General features: G+C 36.7%; 1 protein-coding gene and 1 long non-coding RNA gene across 2 annotated transcripts in view; one reads left to right on the top strand and one right to left on the bottom strand.

Moving 5' to 3' along the window:
- LOC105837205 (pair-rule protein odd-paired) overlaps window positions 1-5,960 on the top strand; it is a 39,703-nt gene extending 33,743 nt beyond the window's left edge. The window contains exon 3 of the mRNA XM_036283727.1: window positions 885-5,960. Coding sequence (XP_036139620.1) covers window positions 885-1,205 — 321 coding nt within the window. The 3' untranslated portion in view covers window positions 1,206-5,960. The remainder of the gene's footprint in view (window positions 1-884) is intronic.
- The window catches only part of LOC114255327, a 190,696-nt gene that overhangs the window by 141,837 nt on the left and 33,059 nt on the right, over window positions 1-15,800 (bottom strand). The window contains exon 3 of the long non-coding RNA XR_003626617.2: window positions 12,493-12,558. This is a non-coding gene — a long non-coding RNA (uncharacterized LOC114255327). The remainder of the gene's footprint in view (window positions 1-12,492; window positions 12,559-15,800) is intronic.

Raw genomic sequence — 15,800 nt, 5'->3', positions numbered from 1 at the left:
AATCAGTGATCAATCGGAATGACCACGCTCCGTTCATATCAAAACTTATACTTCTGCTTCTGTATGCATATTCTCTCGGTTGCTGAAGAGCGCATAAATAGCGAAACAAAACTGTGCGCCGCTCCTAAGACTACAGTTTTTTCGCACGAACGATCGCGGAATGTTAATAAGAAATTATCTCAGCACGGGAAGGCAGAAAAAGAGGTAGGCAACCGTGCAAAACCCAACTTCCGAGATACACGCGTGATAGGTCAGCTCCACCAGGAATGCTTTCGCTACTCCACGGTTTTCGCAGACGCGATTCGCGGAAGGCAGTCGTCGAGATTTGCTCACTGAATTATGAAAGAAGGACCAGAGAGATGGAAACGGATTCTTGATCCCCGTTGTTTTCATTCTCGACTTCTTAGGCCAAGGTGCTACTCTCTCTCTCTTTCTCTGTTGATCCTCGTGATCTCAGTCTCGATATCTCAACGATCGACTTCAAGTCTCCCAATGTTATAAGTTCCCCGTGAAGCCATATAAATCAAAAATATGTTCTGTATATTATACGAAACACACGAAAGTCATTTCTTCTGAGAAGATGACAATAATATATAGGTACTATATATAAATAATATATAGGTAATATATAGGTAATATATATAAAAGTTACTATATATAACATATAGTAACTTTTAACGATACGTTATACGGTAACATTTATGATCGAAACGATTTTTTTAACACAAGTTATTCATCAATATGCCAGAGAAAAATTCATTGACTCATCCAAATTCAGATATACATATAGATCCAACATTTATACAAACAAAAATATAATATCTGATACATTTTATTCAACAATTATGGTCTAAGAAAATATTCTTTTTTATGTTTTCCTTTAGGTACACGGATTATCCGAGAGTAAAGGAGGAGGATATGAGAGCGAGGGAGAAGAGAGCAGCAGCAGTGGGGGTAGTCTGTCGGTGACTGGTAATACGGAATCGCCCCAGCCACCTCCGGTTCCAACAAGGGCAACTAATCTTCCACCTACAAGTAGAACTCACGATCCTTCGATTCGCGGAGCTACGGAGGTGACGGAATGGTACTTTTGTCAGACACCGACAGTCGGACCTCAACCAGGATCTCTACCTGGTCCACCACCGCCGCATCCTCTTGGTCATCATTTCAATCAATTGATATCTCATCCAGCAACAGCTTATTAGGAAATATCGATAGGTCGAAATTGTGATCAAGTGAGAATCTTTCTAAAATCTCCGTTCCTATCCGATTCACCTCAATCCGATGATGTGATTTCTTGCTGAGGATAAGTTTCGTCAAAGGAAATACAAGTGACAATCATCTGTCGATTTTTTCGAAGATAATCATTCGAGGAAATATTCAACAAGGACAAGCCTATGACGAAATTTTGTACTCATCATATGTACTATTCGGGCTCCGATGGCGCTTTATGAAGCTCATTTAGAATGCATCGCCGTAAGCATCACTGTATCTAACGTTTTCAAGATCATATAAATTTGCAAAAAATTGAATGGACAAATATTTTTGAGTAATATAAAATAAATCATACGATTTGTTCATTTGAAATGTTTATAAAGTAATGATTATTAAACAAAACATTTCACATCAGCATTACTTTTCTTGCAAAGAGGACATTTTATAATTAAAATATTTTTATTCAAAATAAAAACAATTTCATTATTTTTAATAAAATTACATAATCTTTTCATATTAAATGATTTTTCTTAATATTCTGCATGTATAAATATTAATGTAAATTTAAATGAAAAATCAGACTTTAAATTGTTAGACGCATATTACACCTACCAAGTTCGAACAACACTTGAAAAAAGTTAGTTAATTGGATTAGTCAACAGGAGTACGGAAATATAAATAAAATAATGTATTTTAAGATTATTATGTATATATTACATCTTTTATTTTTATTATTCATTTTATTTCAATGATCAAACTTACGATTTGATTTTAATGACTAATGTTTTATTTTTATTTCCGCATTCCTCTATAAACACTGCTGACTAATCCGATTAACCAACTTTTTCACTTTTAGGTTTCTAAATACTTATATGTACAACTAAAAACTATAGTTCCTAGAGAGTTTTGTTCACAATTGATACTTTTGATTAGTATCACATAAACTATAACAAAATTGCAAATTTAAAAAATTAACAAAACCCACTGGGAAACAATTTCCCACACAGCTATGTGCGAAATCCTTATCAAACTCATCACTTTAATTATACGTATTAAATTATACGTTTAATTAAAGAATACTATATCTATATTACTGTACTCGACTATCAATAATCACATGATATTTTCATTGTCCTCTTCATTAATTTTTTATTTGGTTTCTAGAAGTTATATTAATTATAAAATGTCCTTAGAAACAAAATAAGTTTTTTAATGATTTTTTTTTATAATTATTGCTTTTGATGGTATTTAAAATAAAATTGTACAGTTTCTTGCTTAATGAAAAATCAAGGTTTCACAACGTTGGTGAGTAGATATAGCGAATTAAACTAAATAGAAAAGTTCTGTACTATTTTGCAATTTTTACAATAATTAATGAGCTAATAATAAAGATCCATGAGTAGGCGTCCGTCCATGCAAAGAGACAGCTCAGCTTTACACACGTTTGTGGTTGCTAGAAGCATAGTGAGATGTTTGGAGATATGTTTTATGAATGACAATTATATGTTACGCACTCCAACGTAGCCACTCAAACCAATGCCGCCTGTAAACAACTCCCCGCATGCTTAGCAACGTACATAACGTTGAATGGCTGAGCAATCGCATTTGCATCTGCTTGTGAATCGGACGGAATAGGTTTCATTGGACAATCTTTAATAATTAACTTCTTGTTATTGCAAAAATCACAAAAAGCGAAATTTTCTCTTAGTTTAATACGCTTTACCTGCATGTTGTGTTAATAATTATCAGTGCTGATTCACTAAAACATCCCAGACACAATGTCCAAAATCGGGACATAAGACATCTTAAAGACGTCTTTGAGATATCTTTTAGTCGTGTTTTGGTCAATTTCTAAAAAAATGTCTAAACATCTTTAAACATCTTATGATTATGACTCGATTTTGTAGATTATGTCGTCTGGGACCACTGTCCATAGGTTCATGCAAAGTAAAAATAAATTTATCTGCGTGATATAGTAGGAACCCGAGCTAACGATTAAGTCTATTAGAAACGCGGTCGGTTTAATAAAGTATATAGAATTATTCCGAAATAATATAAATTTAAGTTAACTTATACTCAATTCTAGACGAGTTGCGCAGAGTTGCGCGATCTGATGCGCAAGATTAATAGACATGACTCTTGATGGTGACAAAACTCGTGATATTTGTTTATACGAGGATTATTCGGATATAAGTTAAAATTTCATTTGCTGTGCACTGTTCGTGCACCAGAAAAAAAGTAATTACACTACATAGGTTACCAACGATTCGCGTTCTACGGCCGAATCGATCTCTACATTCAAAAAATCATTATACATTGAAAGATGTAATATCTGCAATATAATTTTACATTGCACACCCAAATAGTGGACAGCACCAAAATGAATAAGGTACAGATTTACATGTGTCTACTACACGGATAAATTTACTTCGTTCTTTTTATTTATTTTGTTAATAAAAATTTCTGTTTGCTTACACTTTTTACCGATTTAAAGAATAGTTCAATTTGGTGATGATTTTCAAAGGATTTTAAAAACAAGAGTACAAACTCTATAAATCAGAATCAATGTATTACGCATTGAAAACTAGTGAATAATCTAATTTTAGTCCTATACATATAATTATATCAATCAGTGATACATGCACTACCTTTTAACGATAATCACTAATTTTAATTAGTGAGAGTATCCCTTTAATTGAAACCATTAAAAGATAATTAATAATCACTGATGATAACAGTTATAAATATAGCACTATAAATGAAGACTTCACTAATGTCCATTTTCACCAATATAAATTAATTTTGATCTCGGTTGAACTTACTCTTTGTCATTTTTTTAGTTTTAAGAATTACAAAAAAATGAAGAATAAGTTAAACTAAAATCAAAGTTAATCTATGTTGGTAAAAATAAACATAATTCATATTTAGAGAGAATGAGCTAAAATTACATTAGAAATATGAAAAGCGGCAGGAATAATTTTATTTGCGCAAAAATCCAATAATTAAATTATTAGTTCGATAAATAATCGGTGCGCAATTTGTATAGACCGGAAATGATAAAATTTACACGCAAAAATTATTATTAAACATTAAGACTCGCTCTAACGGAATAGATTCTCTTTGCTTATTTGTGGTCTTCATATATGTATAAGTCGATTTTTACTTATTATTGTAAATTAAATACACCATTATTACATTTCCAAATTTCACATTTACAGTTAATTCATCGCTAAAATTTAATAATTACCTTTGTGATTTTAATACAGTATCTCTAATTAATTTTTTCATTAATGTGTAAACCGTAATGAGCTATTCTTAAATATAAAAGACTGAAAATTAAAACACTTTTTTTCGCTTAATTCTGGTCATCTAATGATAAATTACTTTTTAAGTTTGCTATGCTTAAATAAAAAACATTTCCAAAAAATTTTCCTGTACGCTGTGTACAAAAGAAATTTTGCACATAGCATAATTGTATCTCTTTCTCTCTTATTCGCTGTGATCTGATATTGTATCTGATGCATTATTTATATTAATTTTCATTATCTGTGTCTAAATTTTATGGATATGATTATTATTATAAATTTTCTTCATATACATTTTATTCTATTTTAAAATATTTCGGAATTTATATTATATTTTTTTAATTGCTTAATTAGTTTCCTAATTCTAAATTTGATCTCTAAATTATAAGACTATTTTATTTTCTTTATAATTCTGGAAAATAGTACAACTAAATTATACTTTATATCTTATGTCCTCGATTTCTTCATACGTAAAATTAAGCTACTTGTAAAGAAACTTGTAAATAAATTTCATTAATATAGCAAAATATTATTTGTGATATAGGCATCAACAATTTCCTCAAAGCAGTTTTGCGCATTTGAATATATAAAAACGCATTTTTTGTTGTTTGCGATCTAGAATTTAATTTTCGATGATGAATGTAACTCATGTAATATGCTAAACAATGTATTATAATATGCTAAACAAAAGATAACAGAGCAAACACAGATATACAAGCATATACAAGCCACACTCGTGCCTCAATTTATTAATCGCCAAGTAGTGCGAGTCTTTTGTTCGTTTACAAATAATTTCTCACATATATCTCTCATATACTCGAATCTAATGGCAAGGCATGTTAGTAGAATTAGCAAGAAAAGAGAAAGGAAAATCGATCGATTGCGCTTTATTTTGGCAAATGCGAGATATAAGTATTTTGCGAGACTTGGCGGAAATCTGTACATAAAGTCAAACGCGTCAACACGAACTATACGGCATAAGTGTTCAATGTAAAATATATATAAATAATTTACAATTTTTATTATGTGTGATAATGTAAATTTTGAAGATAGAATGTAACATTATTGTGTAATAATTATTTTCGTTGTGTATATGCTTATTATATCGGCAAACAAAAAAATATCAACCTTTGTCGAATATATTATTGTACTATATTATATTTGTTTTGCAGAAGATCTGAAATATATTGATAAGACAGTATATTGGGATACGATCTTACTTATTTCATACTTATACTCTGGTAATCCTACATGCACATATACTATATTTTTTAATTTATCAGTATACAATATCGATAACGATATCTGAGAAATCAATTTCATTTTACACATATATACATAAAAATTGGTACATCTGATAAAAATAATTTCATTGAAAACATATGAAACAATTTGCGTGCACAGAATCCACACAAATAATAAATTTCTTTGACAAATAAATAATTTTGATTTATAATTTAATCCATACCCCCCTCCCCTCACCCTTCCCCACTCTTTTCCGTGCGGTACGAATAACAGCGGACAGAGAACTCGCGTGTATCTGGCGTCTTCCAAGATTTCTAGACAAGATTATAAAAATTTCTTCAGTGAATTATAGATATCGTATAGCGCGGATATAAGGTTCTTATTAAACTGATCCCGAACTCAAGGAGCATCTCGTGGGGCGTATTGAACGGATAAAAAAAAGTGGATAAGAAAGGAGACATATGTACAGGAAGGGTTCGGTTGGCATGGCGCCACGACGTGTCTAGGCACCTACGCGGGAAAGAGAGAGGAGAGAAAAAGTGGAGGAGATAGCATCGGCATCGGGACGACCGTGGCGTTTTATTGCTCGATAAGCAGATGAATTCGTCAGATAATTTCCAGGCCCGATGCAGATGATTTTATTAGCTAAACCCGTACGAGACCCCGGAATTCTTCAGGTCGAGGATTGAGATGACACGGGCTCCGGGAAGATCACCGGAGATAAAACGAGATACTGAGGGAGGTCCGGCCAGGTGTCCTCGCGTGAATTCGTATGATCGATGATTTTCGGATATGCTAATCTTTTACGCGGTGCGCATTGTTATACGCTCGTCCTGACTTGCGACGTACTTCACAGCCTGCGACAAGCAAACGACAAGCGCGAATTCACGGTAAACGAGGTAGGACGTCAAGACAGTGAAGACGAAGGCGACAAAACCATACAGAGGATGAGTATGAAAAATATAATTCCCATCCTGGAATACGTTCTTTTGTCTTACTGCCTCTGTATAACCTTTTTTTTTTGCCTTCCCTCATAAAAGCGAGATTCGTATTAAGAAGGCACGACGTATAATTAATGTCCGACAGTCACGGAAGATGCGGAGCGCGAAGACCGGCATCCTGTGTACACGTGCCGATTTATAAAGAACACGTATTCCTCTACACGCATACACGCGGGTACACGTAGGCGCGTATGCGCGTCGCGTGCCGCGACGAACCGCGCGACTTGCGCACGTGCGTGCTCAAGTACGCGGCCGTTAAAAGTGCTCGCATTAAGTTCTCCAAATTAATAGCAGAATAATTAAACGCACGAAATGCGCGACGCGTTTCTGTCGGTTATTCTTCAGAGCTCCCTGTCGTTATAGAAACTGTTGGCTAACTTCTCTTTTTTTTTTTGTCCTTTACACTCTTCGACAAGTCTACAAATTTCGCGAGCAAAAGACAAGATAGCCTAAATTATATAAAATTAATTTATACAAAAACTCTTGTACTACGTAGTGTCTAAGAATGTTTGTGAGATTTTATAACTTTAAGATTTGATTCTTATTAAAGTGGCTTAAGTGTTGCAACTGTATATTAAACGGTTTTTAAATAATTACAAAACGAATAGCGCATAATACTTTCAAATTCTCAAAAACGCAATGATACTCTAAATGCAAGTGTAAAAAAATGCCTCATTTATGTGTGACTTAGTTTTCCGTACAAAAATAACACTATGCTGCATTAAAAGACGAATTTATGTTTAATATTATTATTAACTATGTGTACATAGTTAAAAACGTAACTCAATACGTATTGTTGTTATTTTTATGCGGAAAACTGAATCACACACATAAACGTGACATTTTTTACACACTTGGATTCGCAGGGTGCGTGACTTTCATCATTTGTGTTCTCGCAGTCAAAGGCGTGAAAATCGATTAGATTAGAAAGAATTCATCGAGTCTCGCAGCTCGTGGACACTATCGCCGACGCACTTCCGTAGAAGCGGTGTAAAACGGTGTAAGAGGATTAAAAGGCTCAACCGATTGGCTCCCATTACCGGTCCTGTCTGGGTTGTAAATCCTCCATAAAGCCATTGATAAATCACGCGCAACTTCGTGCGAGCGCGCGACTCGCCTTAACGATCGTTTCGCGAGTCTGCGTGCTTACGGAAACTTTAGCAATGAGTTTTAACTCCGAACTGCAAATCGCGTAATCGAGTCGCGTAATCGAAATCTCATGTTGCTGATCGAGTAATTAATCTACATTTCTGACGATAATTTCAATCAACTCTGCAATATAAATATATAACATAGATATATTACAAATTCTAATTATTTATCAAAGAGAAATCATATTATTCTTGATATCCCAATTTAATTTGCTTTATTTTTTACTTTACACTCATTCGCGCTTGCATTTATTCACAATGGAACTGTTTGCTGAAAATTAAAGCAGGCGATTTCAATATCTTTATAAACGTAAAAAGATTAATGCTATCACTATTCCAGACAGACACAACGATTGCTGTCAAAGCGTTAAAAATTATTCTGCTGTAAAGTAGTGGAAATGTGTCGTGTGTTCCGGATCGTTCATGCGCCTCTGTTCAATGAATAATGTTCAACGACGTTAGTATACACTAGGCGTCATAAATACTTTTATATTCGCATATTCCATAGAGTTATATTTGAACAAATTTTTTATCTAGATACATTTATGAATTATTTTAATGATAAAAGTAGGCAATGCCGAGATTGATAATTGACATTTGACGTTTGATGTTGGCCATATTTTAAACATATAAAATTAAGATATACATAATATTTAACAAACTATTCTCCGTATCAGAGATAAATGTATAAAATATTTTTTTTATCCTTATATTTTAGATTAAATTTAAATCTGAGACGCGCGCGCACCCGTGATGCATCTTATCAACCCCGAAATCTTAACTTAAAACAGCTGCCGGTATAAAGTTTCCATAACTATCGAAGTATCGTACTTGATATTATGCCAGCTGACGAATAATCTGATGAGACAGAGTAGAAGAGACACATATCGTTATTATATTGACGATTCACATAACCCAACCCGTATATTATCCCCCATTTTCTTGGCTTCTTTTTTTCTCCCGAGGAATCAAGTGCGCGCGCAGATTTCACGTATCGCACCTAGTCGCGACGTTACAGATGGGACAAAAAATGCCCGTTTGGTAAATGTTAAGGCCGTATACAGCGCCTAGTGTACACGTAGGGCAGCTACGTGGGCGTGTACGTGTGCCGGTATGATCTACGAGGGTTATTACAACGGCAACGAAGCACGACGCGAATGCTCACCGAGAGGATACCATCGATTCTTCTCTACTCTTTGGCCCCTGCCACGATATAACATCCCGGCCCCAACCGTCGTCGGTGTACTCCGGAGGAGTCCTCCTCACCGGAGTAAATACACAGGTCGCGGCCAACCGACTGCTGCATTCCGGCCGTAACGGGGCGTCGCAAGTACGTGTTACTTTTTTGTTGTTATTTCTTTCCCCGCGAACATCTCGCGGGGACGTTGAGGCGCGTAACGTCGACGAGCGAGATTAACGCCTGAGAATGGAACGCTCCGAACGAGGCGAGACGAAGAATTTTTTCGCGCAGACCAAAAGAAACACTTGCTGCTCCGGGGGCGTAATCACGTATACGATTTCTCTTACTTGCAGGAATAATTCGCGCGAAAACTTCCAGGGCTTAACACGAAATATTCACGTAAAATCCGGGAACTCCGTAACAGCGTGTGTACGTCGCGCGCTCGTCATCGCCGATAATTGAAGTTGCCCCACGAACCTGCTGAGAGTACTTTTCGTTTTCCGTGAGCGTGAAGTATTATCACGAAGGAGGATAAATGGAGAAAGAGTCCGCAAGAGTGAAAGAGGCGCGAAAGAGGAGGGCCAAGCGAGCGTTTACCCGTCCGCTCCGATCCGGTGAATGAGAGGCAGCGGGAGAGCAAAAGGAGAGAGAAAGAGAAAGAAAGAGAACGAGAGAGAGAGAAAAAGAATGAGAGAGAGAGAGAGAGAGAGAGAAAGGATGAAACGAGAATCGAATGAGAACGAGAGCCGGAGAGCGCAATTTGTAGTCGCTCTCATTTGTCACCGCGTCTCCCCCACTGTACCCCCTTCGCCCTTAGTCTACCATCTTGCCCGGCTCTTCTGTGTAAGAGAGAAAGAGAGATTCCAACTCTCCTCCTTTCACACATTATATCCATCCACTATTTCCACTGTTACCACCACTAGGTAGATAGGTAACTCCCTCGTCCTTCGGTTTTACCTTCTCCACCCTCTCTGTGTCGCTTGCACGCTCCTTCTATCGTTTCTCTCGTCCTCCATCCCGTCTTGAATTCTCGTAAGACAATTCTTACCAGATAACAAACAGAGGATACGAAGAGCCATCGCAAATGCACTAACAAGTAATAACGCGTGTGCAATGTAGAATTGATCGAAGGAAATAAATTGCAGCAAAATCGATATATTATATAAAATAAATCAGAGTTGGAAAATTTATTTTTAAAATAATTTAAACCCATCTATATATACATTTAAACATGATTTTTTTCACAAGATTTTAAATTCATCGCTAAGAAATTGCATACTTTGATATTTTGAAGAAAATTTCTCATCCAAGTCATTATAAGTATTTAATTCCACGTCTCTCTCTCTCTCTCTCTCTCTCTCTCTCTCTCTCTCTCTCTCTCTCTCTATAATCTCTATATCATAAAAAGAAAACGAAGAAAAGACAAATAGAATGAAAAGAAATAATCCTGGTCCAGGCATTCGATAGCGCGAGAGAAACGCGATGACTGCACGGCCACGATCACCGTAATAATTTCGTAAAACGTCGTCCAGTCTCGCCCGAAGGAATCATATCCTTTTCGACACTCCAAAGAGCTAGAATCCGAGAGACCTGACTCAGGGATTCACCAAATGGCGCATTTCGGTATATTAACACGTAACACATCAAGCAACCGTCACATGAGCGCACCTGCGTTCAGTCAGCGCTAGAGGCAAGGGGCGCGCATACACGCGTGCACTTTATTATTTATACCCTGTAAAAGTCGGATTTCCTTCTTCGTTTTTTTTCGATTCTCGACGCGCGACTGTCGAAGTGGAAACCAAATTCACGTTGCCCGGTTATAAACGTCCGCGTAAATTCGAGGCTGGTTAGAGATCGTAAAGTAGCGTGATACGGCCGAGATACCGGGTCCCGGTGTGGCGTGGCACAGACAATCATAAAGTCGATCCGTACGCCCCGCGGAAGGTCGATGGGGACCTGGCCTCCTAAGCCGATTGCTTGATGCTGGCTCTCGAGTTTATTTGTCTTTTCATTCGCTTCCCGGCAACACGGCGCGCGGCGCGAGCCTCACTTTGTCGCGTCTGGGTGTCTCGCTTATTAATTACGGCATACTTGCAGTCCGTGTATTAACATCGCATTCCAAAGAAATTCCTACTGTCGATGAAAAATGAGAATTTCCCCGGCTTTTTTCTCGGGTATTTCGTTAAAAATTTATTTTGCCATAATGTATGCGAATTATATATTTACTATGTGTTTCTCTTTTCGCTAATCATTCTTTCATTATTTTTAATAAATAAATGCAAATCTGCGCAAGCAAACTTATTAATGGCGTACACTATAATAATATATAATATAGAACTGCATATTATTCACATGAGAGAATTATATAAATTTTTATAAACATATTTCATATAAAAGCGTAATATTTAATGCTAATTTTTTTTAGTAGTAGTTTTATATCTTATGGAACATCACTGTACATTGTTTCTTTATTCAATTAAGTTTTTCTTGTACCTTCCTAATTTATTTTTATCTTCTATGTTGATATAAATCATTGCGCTGTATATTAATATCGATGTAAAATTATATATTTTTAAAGCTATTAAAACAGATATACGAGATGACATTTCACTTTTGTTCGTTTGCATCGTTTGATCTGTGTATTAAAACCTCTCGGAGATTTCAAATAAGAATCTTTTCAGCGATTCCACACATAAAATTGAAAAAGAAACGTGCTGACCTTTATTGATAGTGGAAAGCAAGTGACTTAGACGACTAGATCGACCTGTCCAACACAACTACACACAAAAACTATACTGACGTTTCAATGTGTGGCTGCCACAACAGGACGTCCGCTCTTATTATTATAAATTATTTATTTGCATTTCCAAATGATCCTTGAAGAATCACGGTATTATGCTAATGCAGAGATTAACATATAGGGAGGCCTGGCGCGATATTTCAACTCGCCTCACCATTTAGACTGTGGGAGTCTAGCCACGGTATTTGATCTCTCCACACGACTCGAAAGAAAGGCGCGGGCCGAGGATATTTTATCATTTCTCTTGTTACAAAAAGGCATCTACGAGACTCGAAGAAATTCCTACGGACGAAGAGAGAACAATGCTCTCACGTTGAAATATTTAGCAGTTAATTGCTTTTTTGCACCGCGAAATAGTCGATAAATGGGCGTTTTTTTGTTTTGAGACGTGAATGACTCCAATTAAAAGTAGAAACAGAGAAGCTTTCCATTTTTAGAAACTACTCGTTAGTAAATATAAATCATTTCTCATATTCTTATGTGTCTTTGAAAATTTTTGAAATTACATTTCTTTTAGAATGTAATCTAATCAAAAGAGAAAAAATATTCTTATAAAGTACAATAAGAGATAAAAAGATCTTATAAAGATTCGTACCTTTATCGAATCAGCATCCGGAAGTCGGTATTTCACATGTAAGGACCAAAGGACAAAGTCTGTAATCTGTAACAAAAGATTGAAAACGTATTATGAGGATTGAATTAGAAGTCAGCAACTAACGACGTGCAAGAATTATCATACTTATTAGAGGACAATAAAAGCACGGCCCCCTTTTATCTAAAACTCGATAAGCGGCGAACATTCTAACCTTTCGCTAATTTATTGCAACGCGGGTCGGCGGGTCGGGGATTTTTCGCGCAGCCTTCTCTCGCGAGAGAGCTAGGGCTGTCGGCCCGGAGTGCTCATAAATGACTTAACCAAACGTAATTAACGATGGCCTATCATTATGTAGTAGCGGGACCACACCCTCGTCACATTATATGTTTATAAATCAGCCCGGAACGGCGACTAAAAACACGACGAAAATCGAGTGTCCGGAGGCGCCTCCTCACCACCGACCGTCCCGGAGCAGGTAGAGGAATTCTTATGCTAATGATTTTATGATCGTGGAAATGAATGCTCGTCATATTTTTTTAATCGCCTGGGTTTCCACGTACGCGAGCCCGCGGGACGGCAGGCGGAGGCCGGGGCTCGGAAATCGTTCCTTGTCTCCCACTGTCTACTTTATGTCCACTCGTTTTTTATCCCCGTTGTTACAGTCTTACGGCCCTGCGCCCGTCTTATATGCGCTGTCATAATCGTAAAGTAACTCCGAAAAGGACGACTTTCAGCGTTTCCGAAGATTAAACAAAAATGTTGGTGCGGACAAGCTTAAATTCAATAATTGAATGCGGAATACGTTAAACGAGGGCATTAAGCGGATGTCGCTTAACGTGAATACAAACAACCACGTGGCGGTGTACGTGGCAGTTGAAACGTAAAATATGAATGATTAAAGCCGGATAAGCGGGAGCGATAAATACAGATGAATCATCATCGAGAATTTCATTCCACGTTCTTATTGGGCTGGCTTTATTCAATTATTGAAAACTTTATGAGATCATATCGTTTCTTTTCGATAATAATTTATTCCAAAAGTGCAAAAAATTACTTTATATTTAATATTGAAATAAAGGATTTAATGTCAGAATTTTTCTTCTAGAAAAATGAATTCAAAAGATTCAACTAAGCGTCATAACATCAAAATTAACCGTTCTGTGATATTCAGTATCAAAAAATTTACTTTACTGTTATAGTAATCATTCTTTCAAAAGTATTTTATTTTTATTAATCAAAACTTCCATGGTATCGGTCATTCTCAAAAATTCGAACGCCCCAATCGTGCACCGTGCGAAGAAGATGTCAAAATACATGCAGCGAAACGGTACGGTGGGATAAGTATTATGAGGTAACAATTACATTGTGCTGCGGCGCGAACCGCGTATGCAAATGAAAGATCGCCGTAGACAGTGCCCACAAAGGTGCCCGAGCGAGTAGCGGCTCTCACACTCGCGCATTCCGAGCAGGTGTACTAACAGCTGAGTCCAACCACCCACCCACACACACATACACACACACACATACATACCTAGGTTAACCTGACACCTTGATGGATACTATCGTGTCCCTTTCTTGCGTTGTGCATTGCATTGCATTGCATTGCGCAAGGTGCGTCTGTTACGATTGCCCTCTCTAGCGAAACTCACGATGCAACACTTGAGAGTGCATTGCATAAAGCGAGTGACGTAACAATATAAAAAGACTTTATATGGACCAATTAAAATATATCGCACAACTTTCCCCGTAAAAAGTCATTAATAAACATAAATATTAAAACTAACGTTCTAAGATTGCGGGATCCCTTTTAATGACAGGCAATGGAAATATTATAGATCGTTCCCGTAAAACATTAATTAACGCTATCTAACATTTAACCGATTCTCTGTCTTTTTCGTAAAATAACATTAGAAAATATTAATAGAAAATGAACGCAACAGTAAGTAAATCTAACTTAATGTATTCGAAATTTTATACATATGTTTTATACATATATTTTATACATATGTTAGGTACGTATTTCATATTAAATAATTATATATATATAATATAGTAAGTAACCACAAAGAGATGGTATAATCTGCAAACGAAATCAGCTTTAAAAATTAGAGAAGTAGATTGTATCTTTTCTACACTGATTGTAAGAAAAATGTGCGGAAAATAATTATCTGATTATCCTGTCAAAAATAACAGATAGATATTTATGACCATTTAGATTAGATAAAATTTCGATTTATTGGGAATAAAAATCATCGAAATAAACAGGAAAGAAATCTGTCCGTTTTTTTTATACATTGTCTACTTACTGAGAAAAGATACAACTTATTTATCTAATTCTTCAAGTAATCAGCTGATTTCACTCGCAGATTATATCACTTTTGCAGTTACTTATTGAATTTAGCAATAACAATGGCAATGACATTTCCTTACTAACGATAATTATTAGTAATAATAACTTTCGCAGAATAGTACAGATAGAGAAAAACGTAGATCTGGAGATATTCTCCATACAAATATGTCATTTTGTTCAAAAATAAAAATGGTCTACGTGTAAATCTATGTGTAAATGATATAAAGAAAAAATGAAAGAGAGAGAGAGAGATTTTGTGTATTATTTCTCTAACTTCGCGCTCGGTGACGAAATCGCGTCATTATTCAAAGATAGTGGCGGTCGTTAAGTGTCTGAAATACGACTTCCTTCCGTCGTTCGAGCGGGAATCGCACACGTCCAACTTGGTTCTGTTTCTTTTCGTATCGTCGAAACACCGCGAATCATCCTTCCGGATTCGCGACTCTCCTCGGCGTACAGGCGCGCGCGAACTGACGTAAAAAAGGGTGTCAGCGCGATAACGAAATAAAATTCCCGGGCAGGTGGTTGACTCGCGGGGCCAACAGGTTAAGAGTGCGCGCTCTCTTCGGAATGACTCGTATCGCACATGCTTCTCGCCGGTCATTTTTACGTCCTATATAGGTCAAAATTTACATTTCCCTGCAGTTAATTGCGTACGGGCTTCCCGGCAATCGGCTGTCTCTCTCTCTCTCTCTCTCTCTTTCTCTCTCACCTTCCGAGCTGCAACGGCGCGTGTCAGTTCCGCGACGCGCCTTGCTTAACTCGGGTATGAAAATATAGCGCACGGAAATTACCGGGCGCGTAGGAGTATCCACTGTAGTAGAGCGACTCGAACAACGCGATCGATATCATGACGTTGTGTGCGTTGCACGTTGCGAGAGCACGCTGGCCGATTCCGGCCGAGAGAGAGAGGCCCTATATCGATGACGAATCTTGATGGACTTTGACGGTGATTAGG

This window comes from Monomorium pharaonis, chromosome 3 (assembly GCF_013373865.1).
Source record: "Monomorium pharaonis isolate MP-MQ-018 chromosome 3, ASM1337386v2, whole genome shotgun sequence".
Taxonomy (NCBI): Eukaryota; Metazoa; Arthropoda; class Insecta; order Hymenoptera; family Formicidae; genus Monomorium; species Monomorium pharaonis.
The sequence above is the reverse complement of the archived record's forward strand: the minus strand, read 5'-3'. Positions and strand labels throughout refer to the sequence as shown.